This window comes from Mobula birostris, chromosome 7 (assembly GCF_030028105.1).
Source record: "Mobula birostris isolate sMobBir1 chromosome 7, sMobBir1.hap1, whole genome shotgun sequence".
NCBI classification, from domain to species: Eukaryota; Metazoa; Chordata; class Chondrichthyes; order Myliobatiformes; family Myliobatidae; genus Mobula; species Mobula birostris.
Window position 1 is genome coordinate 72,114,809 of NC_092376.1, and position 20,309 is coordinate 72,135,117.

The 20,309-nt window shown below is 40.6% G+C and overlaps 1 protein-coding gene across 2 annotated transcripts in view; it reads left to right on the plus strand.

Annotated features, from left to right (window-relative positions):
* LOC140200288 (ferroxidase HEPHL1-like) overlaps nucleotides 1-20,309 on the plus strand; it is a 79,048-nt gene that overhangs the window by 24,859 nt on the left and 33,880 nt on the right. For both annotated transcript variants that reach the window (XM_072263392.1, XM_072263391.1), the window contains exons 5-11: nucleotides 1,060-1,314; nucleotides 2,531-2,699; nucleotides 6,526-6,665; nucleotides 6,748-6,879; nucleotides 7,834-8,045; nucleotides 16,720-16,867; nucleotides 19,434-19,646. In XM_072263392.1, the coding sequence (XP_072119493.1) occupies nucleotides 1,060-1,314; nucleotides 2,531-2,699; nucleotides 6,526-6,665; nucleotides 6,748-6,879; nucleotides 7,834-8,045; nucleotides 16,720-16,867; nucleotides 19,434-19,646 (1,269 nt within the window). The remainder of the gene's footprint in view (nucleotides 1-1,059; nucleotides 1,315-2,530; nucleotides 2,700-6,525; nucleotides 6,666-6,747; nucleotides 6,880-7,833; nucleotides 8,046-16,719; nucleotides 16,868-19,433; nucleotides 19,647-20,309) is intronic.

A 20,309-nucleotide genomic window follows, 5' to 3' on the forward strand; every position in this document is an offset into this window, starting at 1 on the left:
TTGGCCTGAACCCCCAGTTTTTGCCCCTTTGATTCCATGTAACTTTGAATATAGTTAATGGCATAATAACCGTAGCTCAAAGATTCACAAGAGAGGACGTTCTCCTTATTTCAGAGGTGAGTGGTTTAACCTTTTAACCGGAGACTTGGCTGTCTGGTTCTGGATTGTCATGCTTTCACCAGCTCTGGATCCCCCCAAGTCTGGCCTCTGGTCTACTTCTTTCACCATCGGAGGCTGTACCTTTACCTTTGCAGGCCATTAACTCTGCAATTACTTGACCAAGCTGCTACTACTCTCCCCTTACCTCCTCAGAGTTAACCTTTTGAGTTAATTTTTGTCTGAATTGCACTCTTAAGTGAATTTTTAGATATGTTGACTGTTATAACTTGAGACTTAAGTCCATGGTACGATTGATCTTCCACCGCGGCCACTCTCCCAGTTTTGAAGCTCCATTCAAGTGGGCTACCGGTACCCTAAATTCCTCTCTCAGCACTCACCAGAGGTCTATCGAGTTACCCACTATTGCCAATTTTTCAGTCAACACCTTAACTCTTCCAGTCTCCTCATTCACAAGTCTTTCTGCAGAGTTCTTCTGTTTTTTTTAAGACCTGGTATTTGAGTTAAACAATATGCAACTTTAATGAGATTATTAAGGGAAAGCAAAACATTTGGGTTCGAAATTGCCATTGAATGTTGTGTTAGACACGAAATCCAGTAGCAGTCTGCTTATGCATTTTTATTCTGCTGAATTTCAAATGCAGGCTCTCTATAGTGCAGGATACCATGTAAAAATGTCTGCTCCCATATGGTCTCAAGATCCTTCTGCAGAATAGATTGTCATTGCAGTACGACGTGCCTGCAGATAAATTCCTGCTGCATTTTCTGTTCTAGGCTTTATGTTCTAATCTTCACCTCTGCTATAACTTGCTCTTATCCTACTTCGTATACCCTAAAATCATAGCACAAATATGGCGTTTGAATCAATGAACAAGTGTTTTCATTAATATTTTCACTAGTAATTAAAATGTTTCACTTTACGTTTTTGCGTTGACTCCTCAGCGATCAATGGCTATGTGTTTGGAAGGTTACCTGGCCTGAACATGTGCAGAGGTCAGTCTATTTCCTGGCACTTGTTTTCAATTGGAAATGAAGCTGATGTTCACTCGGTGTATTTCCACGGCCAGACTTTCATTAACAGAGGGTACAAAGTGGATACTGTTAGTCTCTTTCCAGCTTCCTTTGCCACAGTGCAAATGTTTCCTAGAAATGTTGGAATATGGCTACTAAGGTGCCAAGTCAATGACCATATTAAAGGTGAGAAAGTGACTTTCTGAATTACTTTAATTATTATTCACTTGGGATGCTGGGCAGAATTTAATGGTTGAATTTAAAATTACATTAAGGTTATATTATAATTTATTTTCTTAGCACTGAGACCTAGTGACATTTTGTGTGTTTAATACAAAACCTCATACTAGAATTGTGTGCCTTTCAATCTAAACTAAAAGGTGGTATAAAATTGGTTTTAGATGTCCACACACAGGTCTTGATGTAATAAATGCAAATTGAATGGCAGTTAACAGAGGATTTTCTCAACTTTATTTCTTATGAAGTCAACAAAAATACAATGGAGGATCAATATAAAGCAAACTGCTAACATGTTGTCATTCATTTTACCCATTCTCACAAATCCATATCTACACTGATGACTTCCAACAATACATGCTACTGAAACTGATTTTAGCTCCTGGACTGTAAAAAGAATATTTAAAGTAATTTAAAACTGGTTTTAATCTCATATTTTCTGTTGGATTTCAAGTGTTTATGTCTATTATGGAATTGCAGAAAATGCTAACCCTAAGTGGTTCTGCAAACATTACTTTTCTGGATGTTCTGCTGCAAGAAGGGAATAAAGATTTGGAGCCGGAGAGGGTATAAAACACTTTTATAGGGGAAGGACAATGAATATGACCCAGGCTCCACCCCATTGTGAATAGATTGTAAGATAAATCTTTGGTGGCACCTTAGGCTGCTCCAAGACATTTCTGGGATTTTTTTTTTTTGACTGACAAAGCCAGTGACCATTAATTTTTGCTGGTGTAAGATGGATAATCCTGGTTGATTTTTTTTTCCCCTATAGGAAAGACCTCAGTAAGAGCCAGAGAGGTTAAAAACCTTGTATCCAGTTAGTTCTCTGGAGACTTGGCACTGCTTTAGGTTGAGTGGGTACGGATGGTTCTTGGCACAGACCAACTTGGATTGAATGCTGTGAACAGTTTGAAATGCTGGGTTGGTAGGCTAGTTTCAGGTTTCAAGGCATTGCTATGGTACATTACTTCATTGAATCATTTCTGAAACTTGATGAAAAACAATAATTTGGTTACAGAGCCGCTCTACCAGCAAGAAAAAAGTTCTTTAGGAGAAGGAAGCAGGAACGTTAAACTGTTCAATATTTTTTTTCTTGAATTGCTGTGCCCTCATAAATTTGAACTTTCACTTCCTAGCCTTAATATTTTTTTTTATCTTCCAGCTGGTATGCACGCATTATTTGTGGTGCAGGATTGTAACCAGAATGTTTCAGAGACTACACTAACTGGCAAAGAGAGAAGGTACTTCATTGCAGCTGAGCTGGAGAGGTGGAAGTATGCCCCCACAAACAAGAACTCATTTAATGGTCAGCCACTAGATGCAGAAGGAAGGTAATTTTAAAAGCAACCAACTTATGATTAATAATACTAGCTGAAAATCTATTTTCAGTTTTGACTTCATAATTCACCCCCTTGTAAAGAAATAGATTAGCTTTGCCTTGTACAGATCTTTGACGATAAGTATGAATTTATTTATCTTCAGTTGAGGGCTTGCGTATCAGAATAGATCTATCTTTTTTGGTGCTTAAGTACTCTAACAGAAAAATGTTTCTTTTATGGTTTTCTAGTGTTGTCCAGCTACCAACCCCTTTAATACTACAAAAAAAGACACAGGATCTTATTTTGCTGACATTTTTGCATTAAATAAGTACATAGTAACAGTAAATCTGTGTTATTGGCTGATGACATATACAGCCCATTCTTTTTATAATTTCTCTACAGAAGTTTAAGTAAATCCTTTTTTTATTTTCCTTAAATTCTGCTTTGTATACTAAATTATTTATCCTTGTTTCTTTCTCTTTTTGAGCATGATTTTGTTTTCAGTTACCTCATCAGCGTTGTTGGATTAATAGGGTTGAACAGGGTCAGCAAAGGATTGGAGAATATTATGTTGGATTAATCTAAAGGAGTTCTTTGAAGATGTGGCTAATAGAATTAATAAGTGTGCAGCAGTGGATGTCTTGTATTTAAATCTTCAGAAGGTTTGGGATAAGTTGCCACAAAGAAGGTTTAGTCAACATGGAGTTGGAAGTGTTACACTGACAAGGACTGAAAACTTGTGCTGGGATATATCCTAGGTTGCACTAGGACACATCATCAGTGATGTAAGCTGGGGTCATCGGGTGTTTTGGGTCTTTTAACATCAGACAGGGTTGATCAGGCCCTGGCTTAAGTTCTAGCAGCATTGGTCCACGGGTCACACCTCTTTGTCCATAGCCAACTGGGGGCTCGCAAATACGAAGAGGAATGCATCAAACTTCAATAGGATCTGAACAAGCGCGGTGAATGAAAAGAACAGATCAACTCCTTTGGCGCATAAACCAAGTGAGCAAAGTACTTTTAAAACAGTGAGTGATTGGGTTAATGGTCAAAGGAGTTGTGCATAAGTCACTGAAGCCAACATGCAGGTCCTGCGGGTGATTAAGAGGGAAGGTGATCAGTTGGACTTTATTACAAGAGGGTTGAACACAGGAATAAGGAAGATTAACTGAAATGATACCAGGTCTTCGAGAGACTGCAGTTGTAATACTGAGAATAATTTGGGTCTCCTTTCCTCGTAATTGTTGTACTGACCACATTGGGAATGCAACAGTGGTTTCAGAGGCTTGGTTCCAGTGATAGTGGGTTTGTCATATTATGGGGGATGATTAGACTAAACCTTCATTGTGGCATCTTATCCAAAACCTTCTGAAAATTCCAAAACAACACATTCAATTGAACTCTATGGTCTCTAGAGTTCAGGAAAGAAACAAATGATTTCTTTCAAAATTACAACAGTTGTTCGGGGCTGGATATAAGGAAGATGTTTCAAAGGCAAGCCAACAAAAATAATTTAGTATTAAAATATGCAGATATCACAACAAAGCTCAGGGGATTTGATCCAGAAGTTTTAGTCTTACAGTTATCCCTGTAGGAGGTTGGAATAAGTTGACGATACATTACTTGACCTAGGGGGTGGTGACAATCCCAAGGGGATGTAGAAATTTTAGTTACTGGATTAATTCAATGCAGAGATCAATAGATTTCTAGATATTAAGGATTTGAGGGATATGGACGTTAAGCAGGAAAATAGTGTTGAGCTAGAAGATCGTGGTTAGCAGAGCAGGCTTGAAGGGTCTTCCTTTGTTCCTCTGATAATTCAACAGATTTTCTGTTTAACCTTTACAATGGGAAGAGGTTAGTTTCAAGGGCAAAGGGTGGTTTTCAGACTTGTAACTTTATATCTGTATGCCATAATGTTTTTCTTTTTTTTGATTGAAGGGCATTTGTAAATATTAATATCCAACCTAAAAGCCTGTGTCAATGATTTATGGCTGGACAAATATATGTATTTGTCCAACCTTAAATCTTGTATATCTGAGCATGAATCTACAACATTGTCATTATTTGGGACTCTGTGAGTAAACTGTGCTTATCAAGCCCGTCTTCAGAATTTTGGTACTTATTTAATGTCCGATGAACTGGACCTGGTGGAATCGAGATTCATCGTCACCGAGGAGGACATTAGAAGGGCCTTGAAGATAAATCCAAGGAAGGCGACGGGCCCAGATGGTATCCGGGGACGGGTTCTCCGGGCCTGTGCAAGCGAGCTAGCTGGAGTGCTTGCTGACATCTTCAACTGCTCCTTGCTTCAGTCTAAGATCCCTTCGTGTTTTAAGAAGGCAACGATAATCCCAGTGTCGAAGAAGAGCAAGGTGGCATGCCTGAATGACTACCGACCTGTGGCTCTGACATCAATTGCTATGAAGTGCTTTGAGAGATTGGTTATGGCACACATCAACCACAGCCTACCGGTCAACCTCGACGCTTTGCAATTTGCCTACCGGAGCAACAGGTCAATGGCAGATGCCATCTCTCTGGCCCTACATTCCTCCTTAGAACACCTTAGAATAAGGACACATATGTAAGGTGTATATATACATATATATATATATGCTCCTTTTCATTGACTACAGCTCTGCCTTTAATACCATCATTCCAAATAAACTGATTCCTAAGCTCTGGAACTTGGGTCTTAACACTCAGATCTGCAGACGGATCTTCAACTTCCTCACCGACAGGACCCAGGCTGTAAAAATAGGGGACAAGCTCTCCTCTACAATCACTCTGAGCACTGGTGCCCCACAAGGCTGTGTGCTCAGCTCCCTGCTGTACTCAATGTACACTCATGATTGTGTAGCCAAGTTTCCATCAAACTCAGTATATAAGTTTGCTGATGACACAACAATTGTAGGCCGTATCTTGGGTAATGATGAGTTTGAGTACAGAGAGGAAATTAAGAACCTGGTGGCATGGTGTGAAGACAATAACTTATCCCTCAATGTCAGCAAGACGAAGGAATTGGTTGTAGACTTCAGAAGGAGTAGCGGACCGCACGACCCAATTTATATCGGTGGTGCGCAAGTGGAACAGATCAAAAGCTTTAAGTTCCTTGGGGTCAATATCACAAATGACCTGACTTGGTCCAACCAAGCAGAGTTCACTGCCAAGAAGGCCCACCAGTGCCTTTACTTCCTGAGAAAACTAAAGAAATTTGGCCTGTCCCCTAAAACCCTCACTAATTTTTATAGATGCACCGTAGAAAGCATTTTTCTAGGGTGCATCACAACCTGGTATGGAAGTTGTCCTGTTGAAGACCGAAAGAAGCTGCAGAAGATCGTGACCACAGTGCAAGCACATCACACAAACCAATCTTCCGTCCGTGGACTCACTTTACACCGCTCGCTGTCGGAGCAGTGCTGCCAGGATAATCAAGGACACGACCCACCCAGCCGACAAACTTTTCATCCCTCTTCCCTCAGGGAGAAGACTCAGGAGCTTGAAGACTCATACGGCCAGATTTGGGAACAGCTTCTTTCCAACTGTGATAAGACTGCTGAATAGATCCTGACCTGGATCTGGGCCGTACCCTCCAAATATCCGGACCTGCCTCTCTGTTTTTTTGCACTACCTTACTTTCCATTTTTCTATTTTCTATTTATGATTTATAGATTAAGTTTTTAATATTTACTAATTTTTACTATTTTTAGTATTTAATATTTGTAATCCAGGGAGTGGGTAGTGCAGAATCAAATATTGCTGTGATGATTGTACGTTCTAGTACCAATTGTTTGGTGACAATAAAGTATAAAAGTATGTTGTTTATATTTTCTTTTAGTGATTCTGAGATCTTCTTCAAGAAGAATGCCAATCGAATAGGAGGAGAATACTGGAAAGTACGATATGTTGAATATATTGATGGAACGTTTAGCACCAGAAAAGATCGATTACCAAAGGAGAACCATCTAGGAATACTTGGTACAACACATGATTTACACTCGCTATCTTGTTTTCACTAGTTGAAAACAATCAAGGTTACAATATTTTAATTCATTTTTAGGCCCAGTGATTAAAGCTGAAGTTGGAGACACCATTATCGTTACTTTTAAGAATAATGCAGATCGGGCCTACAGCATTCAGCCTCACGGGGTGTATTTTACAAAGGAGTTTGATGCAACAAATTATGCTGATGGTAAGGTAATGCATTACTTTCTGTTGCAGGCTTTCTAACTTGAAATGTTCCCTTTTGTTTTTCGAATACTACACATTTGAACTGTTTACAAAAAATAATATTTGATATCAATTCCTTTTTTATCCTTTCAATCATAAGTTCAAGATGAATCTTCATTGCTTTACTCTTCTCTCCCACCTCCACACCCTCCTGCCCCGTCATCTGCCCTCGCCTCCCCCATCATTATACACCCTCCACCTCCCACTGTTGCCGCTCCCCCCTCTCCCTCACCCCTCTTTGCATTTGCAGAGTATCTTTTAAAACAGGTACAGACAGCAATGGGTTTGGACGTCAATGTAACGAATATAGTCTGGAGGTCCTGGGTGGCATATTATAAGAAGGCAAATGGGTAAAGTTAGTTGGTGCTCATGAATTGATGGGGATAGAATGGTGTGGTTGGCCTTCTAGTTGAAATGCATATGAATTAAACATGCATGTTAAGTGGTGAGAAGGGCCATCGCTCCATGTTAACGCATATGTTTAATTCATATATATTTCAACAAGATCGTCAGTTGGGGCATTGAGTTTCATATAGTGATGGATGAGATCAGCGTTGCTTATTGATTGCAATCTCAGTCTGCTACACACACGGCAATAGAACAAGCATTGGTTAGTGCGTGATAAAGCGATTCATCTGACAAAACTCGTGCACCATCTGTGTACAGTACTTCCCTCCTCCTCCTCAGTCTCCCGCAACATCTAAAAGACCAGCAACACTATTTTGAATTTCCCGCTGCTTGTCTTTTTTGTAAGGGATTATCTCAAGTGGAAGTATTTTTTGGAGTAAAGTGCATCAGCTATATAGAACTTAACAGAAGACTAATTAATAGCTTGCTGATTCAAACTGCTAATAATAATTTTAAAATAATTGTGGTAAAAGGCTATTTTTTTATCTGTTTAAATTGAAATGTTAAGATTTTGCAAGAAATGGTTCATCTGTTAAGCCCGGAACATCCTTCACCTATAAGTGGACTGTGCCACAGCATGTTGGACCAACAGTCAACGACCCACACTGCCTGACTTGGATGTACTATTCAGCCACCAGTATAGTGAGGGACACCAGTTCTGGCCTCATCGGGCCATTGCTCATCTGCAAGCAGAACACATTAAATCCAGACGGTTCACAGGTATGTATTAGACTCTGTTTTTGTAACTCTCTTTTAAGTAGGTTTATTTTGTGACTCCCGTTTAAGAAGGTTTATTTTGTGACTGTCTTTTAAGAGGGTTTATTTATTTTTCATCAGGTTTATTGGTATAACCTTTTCTTTCACCTGTAAAATGCTGCTGTGTTTTTGTCTGTCTTTGCCATTTTTGACATGTGTAATACAAATTGTTTTAAATGGCTTTCTATAGATCTATTAGCACAAACAGCATCTCATTTATGCACTAAATGAGCATGGGGAAATCTGAAATAGCAATATACTGTGCTTGGTATATAGCCTTACACTTTTTAAAAAACTGTTAACAGTGTTCCAGGTAACCTTGCTGTTAATTGTGCAAGTCACCACAAGGAGCAGGGACTCCAAGTGCAAGGTCAACAGGAAATCGTACCTCACAAATTAGATTGAGTTTTTTTGCAGAGGTGACCAAGAGGATGATTGACCAACAGTAGATGGTGTCTCTGTTGACTTCAGCAAGGTCTCGAATGATAGGCTGGCCCAGAAAAATAGATCATATGGATCCAGTGCGAGCTAACCAACTGGCTACAAAATTTCTTTGGTGGTAGGAGTCCGAAGATTTTTTTCAGATTAGGGGTGAGCCACGGGTTTCAACACGATGTCCACTATTTTTTGTCTTCTATATTGTTTATAATTGTTTGTGCCACGTGCGAGTGAGGCGAGGAACAGAAGGATTATACAGATCAATACGTGGCTGAGAGGATGGTGCAGGAGGGAGGGCTTCAGGTTTTTAGATAATTGGGCTTTGTTCCAGGGAAGGTGGGATCTGTTCCGACGGGACCGTTTGCACCTGAACTGAAGGGGTACTAACTTTCTTGCAGGAAAGTTTGCTAGTGCTGCTTGGGGGGGTTTAAACTAAATTTGCAGAGGGCAGAGATCCAGAATGTGAGAGAGGATAGCGAGATGAAGTATAAAGGACAGGTGGGGACTACATGGTTCCGGAATATTAAGTGTGAAGTAGAGAAAGGTGAGGCGGAACGAGTGATAAGGAGGATACATGTGCAGAGGGATGGTCTGACAGAGCATGGCGTTAAGTGTGCAGAAAGAGCAAGTAAATATAAAAAGGACAACAAAATTCAAGGGGTGTACAGCCCGGTGAGAGTTCGGGGAGCTGGGTTATGCACAATAGGCAGTGATTTAAGCAGAGAGAGGAGAAATGGGTTAAAAATTCTATATCTGAATGCGCGAAGTGTCAGAAATAAGGCGGATGAGCTTGAAGCTCAGGTGCGAATGAGTAACCATGATGTTGTTGGGATAATGGAGACATGGCTGCAGGGGGATCAGACCTGGGAATTGAATGTACAAGGGTATACGTGCTATTGAAGGGGCAGAAAGGTGGGCAGAGGAGGTGGGGTGGCCCTGTTGGTGAGGAATGAGATTCAATCCCTTGCAAGGGGGGACATAGAATCAGGAGAAGTAGAGTCAGTGTGGATAGAACTGAGGAACAGTAAGGGCAAAAAGACCCTAATAGATGTTATCTACAGGCCCCCCAAACAGTAGCATGGATATTGGGTGCAAGTTGAATAGGGAGTTAACAATGGCATGTGGCAAAGGAAATGTCGCAGTAGTTATGGGGGATTTCAACATGCAGGTGAACTGGGAAAATCAGGTTGATACTGGACCCCAGGATAGGGAGTTTGTAGAGTGCCTACAGGATGCATTTTTGGAGCAGCTTGTACGAGGGCTGACCAGGGATAAGGCTATTCTGGATTTAGTGTTGTGCAATGAACAGGATTTGATAAGTGATCTTGAAGTAAAGGAGCCATTAGGAGGTAGTGACCATAATATGATAAGTTTTTATCTGCAAGTTGAGAGGGATAAGGGCAGATCAGAAGTGTCAGTATTGCAGTTGAACAAAGGAGAATATGGAGCCATGAGGGAGGAGCTGGCCAAAGTTGACTGGTCGGATATCCTAGCAGGAAAGACAGTGGAACAGCAATGGCAGGTATTCTTGGGAATAATGCACAAGGTGCAAAATCAGTTCATCCCCTGGAGAAGGAAGGATTCAAAGGGGGGAAAGTGGCCACATTGGTTGACAAAGGAAGTCAGAGATAGCATAGCATTAAAAAAGAAATATAACAGCTAAAGTGAGTGGGAAGATGGATGATTGGGAAATTTTTAAGGAGCAACAGAACTTAACTAAAAAGGCTATACGGGGAGAAAAAATGAGGTATGAACGCAAGCTAACTAGGAATATAAAGGAGGATAGCAAAAGTTTTTTTAGGTATGTGAAGAGAAGGAAGATAGTTAACAATGTTGAGCCCTTGAAGAATGAATTGGGAGAAATTGTTATGGGAAACAGAGAAATGGCAGACGAATTTAATAAGTACTTTGGATCTGTCTTCACTAGGGAAGACACAAGCAATCTCCCAGATGTATGGATGGGCCAAGGACATAGGGTAACAAAGGAACTGAAACAGATTGATATTAGGAGGGAAACGGTTATGAGTAGACCGATGGGACTGAAGGCTAACAAATCCCCAGGTCCAGATGGTCTGCATCCTAGGGTACTAAAGGAGGTGGCTCTGGAAATTGCGGATGCATTGGTGATCATTTTCCAATGTTCCTTAGATTCAGGATCAGTTCCTGAGGATTGGCGAACGGCTAATGTTATCCCACTTTTTAAGAAAGGAGGGAGGGAGAAAACAGAGAACTATCGCCCTGTTAGCCTAACATCAGTAGTGGGGAAGATGCTAGAGTCCATTATTAAAGATGAAATAGCGGCATATCTTGATAGCAGTGATAGGATTGGGCTGAGCGAGCATGGATTTACCAAGGGTAAATCATGCTTGACTAATCTACTGGAGTTTTTCCAGGATGAAACCAGGAAGATAGACGCGGGAGATCCAGTGGATGTGGTGTACCATGACTTTCAGAAGGCATTTGATAAGGTACCACATAGGAGATTGATGGGTAAAATCAGAGCTCATGGCATTGGGGGGAGGATATTGACATGGATAGAAAACTGGTTGGCAGATAGAAAGCAAAGGGTAGCAGTGAATGGGTGTTTCTCGGAATGGCAGGTGGTGACTAGTCGGGTGCCACAGGGCTCGGTATTGGGACACAGCTGTTTACGATTTACGTCAATGATTTAGAGGAAGGCATTGTGAATAACATCAGCAAGTTTGCTGATGATACTAAGCTAGGTGGCAGTGTGACATGTGGTGAGGATGTTAGGAGAATTCAAGGTGACTTGGATAGGCTGGGTGAGTGGGCAGAAACTTGGCAGATGGCATTTAATGTGAATAAGTGTGAGGTTATTCACTTTGGGAGCAAGAACAGGAAGGCAGATTATTATCTGAATGGTGTGGAGTTAGGTAAGGGAGAAATACAAAGAGATCTAGGAGTTCTTGTTCATCAGTCTCTGAAGGTGAATGAGCAAGTGCAGCAGGCAGTGAAGAAGGCTAATGGAATGTTGGCCTTTGTTACAAAGGGAATTGAGTACAACAGCAAGGAAATCCTTTTGCATTTGTACAGGGCCCTGGTGAGACCACACCTGGAGTATTGTGTGCAGTTTTGGTCTCCAGGGTTAAGGAAGGACATTCTGGCTGTGGAGGAGGTGCAGCGTAGGTTCACTAGGTTAATTCCTGGGATGTCCGGACTGTCTTACGCAGAGAGGCTAGGGAGACTGGGCTTGTACACGCTGGAATTAAGGAGATTGAGGGGGGGATCTGATTGAGACATATAAGATTATTAAGGGATTGGACAAGATAGAGGCAGGAAATATGTTTCAGATGCTGGGAGAGTCCAGTACCAGAGGGCATGGTTTAAGAATAAGGGGTAGGTCATTAAGGACAGAGTTGAGGAGGAACTTCTTCTCCCAGAGAGTTGTGGAAGTGTGGAACGCGCTGCCTCAGAAGGCAGTGGAGGCCAATTCTCTGGATGCTTTCAAGAAGGAGCTGGATAGGTATCTTATGGATAGGGGAATCAAGGGTTATGGGGACAAGGCAGGAACCAGGTATTGATAGTAGATGATCAGCCATGATCTCAGAATGGCGGTGCAGGCTGGAAGGGCCAAATGGTCTACTTCTGCACCTATTGTCTATTGTCTGTAAGAGAATGTAGTTGGTGTGGACAGATGATATCAAAATTTGTGGTGTAACGGACAGTGAGGAAGGATATATAAGGTTATAACAGGATCTAGATGAACGGGGAATTGGACCATGAATGGTCGTTGGAATTTAAGCTAGACAAGATTGAAGTGTTTCATTTTGGTACATTAAAATGGGGCAGGAATGCAGTGATTGGTGGGACCTGGAGAGTGTTGTAGAATGGGGTACCAGTACACAGTTGCTTGTAAGTGGCCACACAGCTAGACAGGGCAGTAAAGGTGGATGGCGCAGAGTGTGAAAATTGTGTCATCACGTTCCAACTGTACAAGACTTTGGCAAAACCCCACTTGGAGTACTGCGTGCAGTTCCGGATTCCTTGCTATTGGGAAGATGTGATCAAGCTGGAGAGGGTGCAGAACGAGGAGCGCAAGGATTTTATGGGGCTGGTGGGCTTGAGTTATAAAGAGAGGCTGGAGAGCAGGAGTTCTTCTCCCTGAAGCTTGGGATGTTGAGAGTAGGCCTTGAATGGATGTATAAAATCATTAGAGCTGTAGGTAATGTGAATACTTAGTCTCTTCTTCAGGGTAAAACTGGAGGGTTTAGATTTAAGGTCAGAGGGGAAGGATTTAAAGGGGAACTGAGGGGAAACATTGTCGCTTGGAGGTTGGTGCAGCACCAGCTGTCAGGAGAAGTGGTAGAGGCAGATATAATTTCGACATCCAAAAGACCTTTAGACAGATACACGGGCAGAAAAGGTTCAGAGGAATATGGGACAAGCAGGCACTTTTTCAGCATGGATGAGCCAGGCCAAAGGGCTTTTTTACTGTTTTTATAGCTCTGTGACTCTGAGCTAGGCAGCAGCAGCAACCTGGAATTATCCTGAGGAGTGTGATCCTGATTTCAATGTGGACTAAATGCCCAAGATGCACGTGGTTGAATTTGAGACCTTCAGATGTCAGAGGTTTCAATGAGGACAGAGGATACCGTCTGAGTCCTGCCCTTTTAAATGGGGTTAGTTAAGCCTCATTGTTCTATATGCAAATAAGAACCACCAGTTTTCAGATAAGTCAAGTTGAAAATATCATTGCAGATGAATTTTGCAGGTTGTATTTGTGCTTGGGCAAGTGCAAGGCCTGAAGAATAGTGCTAATGAAAATTAAAATCTCACGAGGCAACCAGGAATGTCTGCAGAACTGCTCTAATCCAGGATAACCTGACTTCCAACTGCATAACTGAACTGTTTTTGGAATTGTGAGAATAAATTTGTGGCTCCATCTCAAAAGCAAAGCCATCTCTCAACAATTCTTTCAAATACCTGATTTGACTTTAAAATGTATCGACTTCTCTCTGTCTAAGCATTTTCTGTGTACTGATATCATAAACCTGACCACACTCGTCCGACTGGGGTGAGACTGAAGACATGAGAGTCCATTGGATCGTTTACCTCAGTACAGTGACAAACAAACACTCTGCACCAGACTGTTCCTGCATTTCCCACAGACACATTGCCATTGGGAATTCAGTAGAGGGAAAAGAGTTGTTTTCGAGGGGATGCTGCACAGATTTCCCAGATAGCCTGCGAAAGTTAACCGCAGGATGCCTTTTAAATGTTTTCAGCATGCTCGGTAGCCATTTCATTAGTGATTCATCCTGGAAACATAGCTAAGAATTAGCCATGCAGCCAGGAATGAACACGCTTGCGAATGAAGGCAGAGTCAGCACTTATGAAGATTGATTTACTTTTGAACAGAGCAGTGTGAGCACACTTGGGTCTAATGATTGCCCTGTGACCCAGTGACTTAGTGGCTTCAGGTTTTGACTCTGAGAACCACATGCTGCAGATTTACTAAACAGGTTGGCAATGACAGAGCTACTGGGAAGACCTTTGTTTGCTGAGTATGCATGGCGTGTTCTGATGACATAGAGTCATTGAGATGTACAGCAGAGAAACAGGCCCTTCGGCCCATCTAGTCCATGCTGAAACCATTTAAACTGCCTACTCCCGTGGACCTGCACCGGGACCACAGCCCTCCAAATCCCTACTATCCATGTACCTATCCAAACTTCTATTAAACGTTGAAATCGAGCTCGCGTGCACCACTTGCCCTGGCGGCTCGTTCCACACTCTCACAGGCCTCTGAGTGAAGAAGTTTCCCCTTGTGTTCACCTTTCACCCTCAACCCATAACCTCCGGTTGAAATCCCACCCAACCTCGGTGGTAAAAGCCTGCTTGCATTTACCCTACCTATACCCCTCATAATTTTGGATTCCTCCACCAAGTCTTCTGTCATGAGGCCTTGGGCCCTGTGCCCGATAAATGTGTACTGTGGGTTCCCTGCACAAAAGTGCCCTGGGCTTTCCTGCAGCACCAGCTTTCTGGACACTAGGAACAGAAACGTGCAAAACCTGGAACTGCTGGAGGATTTAAGCTTCAATGCCATGTTGAATTAGACTGAGCTAATGTTATAAATCACCATTAGATTAGATAAAGTTGTGATGCAAAATGTTTCACATCAGGTAGACTGGTAATTTAGTTAGAAGAGGGGGGAAAGTTGGGAGTGGAATGAGAGAAAAGGAAATTGATTGATTACTACGAAGATAAACTTGAGTTGACACTTATGCAGAACCTGCTGTTCCAGCTCCCCGCGTACATGTGGAGAATATGTCAGAATATTTCATATTGTTGCTTAAACTGACCACGGTGCAATGGCAAATTCAGCCGTTTGTTATAGGTGTTGGGGGTTTGGTTACTGCATTTCTCAACGTGTACTTAAGCATGTAGTATTTCTGTGTGCTTCCCTTGGCTAGTTTGATGTGATCTGAAAGTTTCTGGGGAAAGCAACTTTCAAACCCAGCTCCTTATCAATCCTTAAATGACGTTCAATGTCAGCAGCCCCCAGTGCCAAGTTCCCCAGCACCCACTATTTTTTTTCATTGACCTGGGCAATTTGCAATCAGTTTTTATGTTTTACAAATTTTACTTCTTTTCTGTAACCTTTTACCTTTAAATCAGACACAGTACGGCTCAGTTTAGAATTCCTTTTGTGAACTGATGCATTTTCTTCTCACTACCTATCCCACTGGCTTCTTTAAAACTGGCTCACAGAGAGGTAACCTTGAAATTCACTTTTGTATAGTTTCCCGAGGCTTGGGTAAAAGAACAGCTACGAGGAACAGGAGTGCTCTTTTTTGGCTCCTTAAGAGTGTCTTTGGCATCCCCTCTGAATGCTGGTTTTCTTCATGATCAGTGATCACCTCCCAATTCCCTGTTGCCAGTGCCCTCTGCTGGAGGCTTCTACAGTTCATTTCCTCTGGCTGTTTGCTGGATGGGCACAAAATCAAAAAAACAGTAGAAATTTGCTTAGGTTTTCTGCTTCACCCCCCTTCTGCATCTAAACTTCATGTAATTTGTCAATTAATAAAATGATTCAACTTGGAACAAGCAGTTCTTCAAATCTCTGCATTTAGTCAATTATTAAATGCTTGTCAGTTAGTTTTGGCAAGATCCGTGTTTTTCACACGACTGGATTATGAATTATTGTCGCATCAGCATATTGGGACCAGGTTCTATCCATTATTGTGTAAAGGAGATGCGAAAGACAGACTTTAATTATTTTGGATGGAGACAGCAATCTTGTTTAAATTGATAGATATGAACAATAAACTTTATTTAGTGTTGAGCACTGCAGTTTATTGGAGAAGCTGCAAAAGTTACAATTTGAAAAGAATACTGTCCTGTTAAAAATATGGCAAAGGACAGGGAGTTTGATCATTTGGCATGGAAGATTCATAGTTTGTAATATCTTAGAATGGGCCAAGTCATATTTTTGTCCTTTTTACAATAGGATGTTTTGCACTGTAAAATTTTCAGGCATATTTTTAATTGAATTGACTTTATTTCTTACATCCTTCATATACATGAGTAAAAACCTTTATGTTATGTCTCTGTCTAAATGTGCAATGTGCAATTTATAGTCATTTGTAATAAATAGTATGTACAACAGGACAGACAATATAACAGAAAAACAATTGTATCAGCATGAATTAATCAGTCTGTTAATTATCAATTATGTTTAATTGACTCTTAAATATTGATCAGTTTCATAATCCTCTTAGCAGGAGGGAGTTTTGTAAAATGCTGTTCTTGATTTTCCAGAGTTTTGATTACTCATTGTTTATAACACCCTGGTTCTGGCCGCTATGAAATTATTGCTTCAAACAATAGTTGAATAAATCAGCTCCATCTCTATGGAGTGAGACCTTTTATTTTAGATTTCACATTTTCTTTTCTTAATCCCACATAGTAGAGGCTAGTTAGAATCCTGTTTGTTACCGTGATGAATTAGATTTTTGGACAGAAATTTTCAGCTCCATATTTGAACACGTTAATACTTGAGGTGCCTTTGCCTGAAAGTCAGCACACATCTTCGAGCATTTTTATGTTAATATGTGGAACTATAACATTTGTTCTTCACTTAGATAATTAAAATTTTGGTTGTTTACAAATTTCTATTAATTTCAGCTTAAAAGTATTCTTCCAAATATTGAAATATTTATTTTTTCTTTTGTAGAAAAGGATGGACAAGGAGTTTTACCTGCTGTATACAGTATTTGATGAGAATCTTAGTTGGTACCTCTCAAAGAATTTGGAAACGTTTATTCAGAATACTAATGTTGACTTGCAGGATGAAGAATTTCAAAATTCAAACCAAATGCATGGTGTGTGGTTACCATAAGCTTATTATTGTCATATTTGCATACATATTGCATTTTGGCATGGCCCATTCAGTAACTAACATTGAGTAGCTCCTGTTTTAAGGATGTTTTTACTGAGAATGATTATTATTTCTTAAATGTGTGGATTTCATTAGCCTCTTGCATCTGGAAAAGATGCAACATATTTTGGTATGGTTTCATCTCGGTACCTCAGTAGCTTAATGTTCCTATGGTGTGCTATAACCTCTTGTAGGTTCCAAGAGGTTGTTTCCTTTATTGTTTTGAGAGAGTCCCTGATGAAATACTTGAGAATTTTGAGAGTCCTCTTCATGTGAGAGGAATAAATCTGAGATGGCTAACTGGTGCCCTCTGGTGGATACTGCAGGCATAACTACAGGTGACCCCCGTTTTTCGAACGTTCGTTTTATGACACCTCGCTGTTACGAAAGACCTACATTAGTTACCTGTTTTCGTTAACAGAAGGTGTTTTCACTGTTACGAGAAAAGGCAGCGTGTGAAAAAAGGTAGCGCGGGAAAAAAAGCAGCGCGCCATGAAAGGCAGCGCACACCTGAACAGCCAAGCACCTCCCCCGGAACTGCATTCTAGCCGGCATTGCTTAAACACGTGCTTTATCTCGATTTATTTTGTGCATCCGTGAGCAAGATGAGTTCTAAGGTATCAGAAAAAGCCTAAAAGAGCTCGTAAAAGTGTTACACTTAGCGTAAAACTAGATATAATTAAGCATTTTGATCGTGGTGAATGAAGTGAGGACATTGTCCGCACGTTGAACTTGCCTGCGTCTACCATTCACACTATTTATACACAGAGAGAATCCTGAAAGCTGCCGATGTTACTGTTGGTTCTGCTCATAGCAAAGTGGTCTCTCTTAGTTGGCATCCAGTAATGGATAAAACAGAAAGTCTATTGCTTGAGTGGATTGATGGGTGTACAAAGCGTGGTGTTCTGTTAAGTTTTCTTATACTTCAGGAGAAATCAGTAAGTCTTTTTAATAAGCTGAAACAGAAAGCACTGGACAATGGTGATGAAAGTGGAATTTAAAGGTAGTCATGGGTGGTTTGATCGGTTTCTGAGGCGAGGGCAGCTTCATATTTTAAGCAGTTGTCCCCAACCTCCGGGCCGCTGACCGTTACATTGCCATGATGAATGCACTGATGCAGCGGTAGTCAGAATGCACCCAGCACATCTTTAAGAAAAAAGCTGAAATAAACAAGCTAATTAATTAGGTGCCGCCCGGCATGTAAATGTTGGCTCAGATCAGAGGCGATTGCCGATTGTGTCAGGTGGTTATTCGTATAAGCAAGTGTTTAACTGTGATGAAACTGCAATTTATTGGAGTCTTCCCAATTCCAGTAAGTGAAACTACACTGTACATACATTATTCCTACTTTATATAGGCTGTGTATTTTTATGTATTATTTGGTATGATTTGGCAGCTTCATAGCTTAAAGGTTACTGGAGAGAGTGTTTCTGCCAAGAGTGCTTCCGTGGGATTTTCGCTGCGCTAGACAATGCTGCAGAAAAGTATTTCTACTTTATATAGGTTATGTATTTATCATATCATTCCTGTTTTTACTATATGTTACTGTTATTTTAGGTTTCATTTGCTATTTGGCATGATTTTGTAGGTTATTTTTTGGGTCTGGGAACGCTCAAAAATTTTTCCAATATTAATAAATGGTAATTGCTTATTCACTTTACAACATTCCAGCTTACGAACTGTTTCATAGGAACACTCTACCTTCGTATAGTGGGAGAAACCTGTACTTGGTTGTCATGCTTCTTGAACCTATAGTGCAGAGTTATAGTTACAGGTGTACAACTGTACACCTTGCTAGCTTGCATGTGAGGAAAGGACACAGTACTGGAGGGCTGGCATTAGTCAATCATCCCAAATGTAGAATTGAGGGTAAAGGAGAGGCAGAGGGGAGGCTGGTAAATATTGCCGTGTTATCTCACTATCACAGATTGATGTGTGTGATTTGTCACTCGTGTTTAAACAATTGGGTCAACTTTTCAAAATTGTTAGTTCAGGAAACATCAAACCAGATAAACATTCACTTACATTGACTAAAATGTTAATTTATCATTTTAGTTCTAGTAAGAAACAGTCTGTTGAAATCAGGTATTTTGATTCTATCCTATCATGTTTCTTTACAATGCACCCTTAATTTAGCTATGTTTCTCTGATAGTGAGGCTGACTGGTCAAATACAAAATACTGTAATTGAACCAAAAATTTGAACAAACTGCAGAAACTGGTATGAAATTTCATGTCACACGCCACTGTGTAATAAATCTGATTCTGAAATTTAATAGAACCTATTTTAATACTTGTTCAATAACACTGCAAAATAAACGGAACCAGAGTCAGCAGATACTGTTTTGGGACTGAAGTTGGTGGGTTGTGACATGGATTTCCAAATCAGTTGTATTAGCTTTGGGCAACAAATGGACACCCATTGTGTCCATAAAGTGCAAACATTATGGACTTTTTTCACTGTGTTGTATTGTGTAATATCCTTAATGTATGATTATGACATTTTTCTAGCTATTAATGGTTACATGTTCGGTAATCTGCCTGGACTGGTGATGTGCAAGGGGGACAAAGTTACATGGCATTTGATTGGACTGGGCAGTGAAATCGACCTGCATGGCGTTTACTTTCAAGGCAACACCTTCCAAGACAAGGGGGTCAAACGTGATGTGTACAATCTGTTTCCTCACACTTCAGCAACAATCTTCATGGAACCTGATGATGTTGGTAAGAATTTGCTGCTCTCCATCATCCACACTCTACTAAGCCAGAAGTTTTAATATACTGTCTATATTTTTAATGAATACATTTTTCTAGCTGATGATTTGCCAATTTGTTGGTAAAGTGAAGAGGACATAGATTAGCTCTGTATTTCCCCAGCAAAAATCTAGGAGATACTTCTGCGCCGTAAATATAAAATGGGATGCAATCCTCTTTGAGAGCGTCTGCCCAAATTAGTGATAATCTTTAAAGAAACACTTTCTCACATGCTATGGTAATTTTGAACAGAGATTATCATTGATTAATTACAGACCTTTTTTTAAAATAAAGGACAAGTCCTGTTTATTATTCATGTGTATTCTTTGTTTTACTATTAATAAAATTATAACAGAGATAGTTTGAAACAAATGAAGCATTTTAGAAAATCTGTTCAGAAAATAATAATAATCTTTTAAAAAGAAAACAGAAAAATAACGTAAAAAAAATCATGTACTACACAGGGAACGCTTGTCAGTGGATGTCAACATGTTTGCAGCCAGATTGACAAGGCCTTTCTCTGTACCAATCATCACACACAAACTGCTGGAGGAACTCAGCAGGCCAGGCAGCATCTATGGAAAAAAACACTGCTTCTTTCCATAGATACTACCTGGCCTGCTGAGTTCCTCA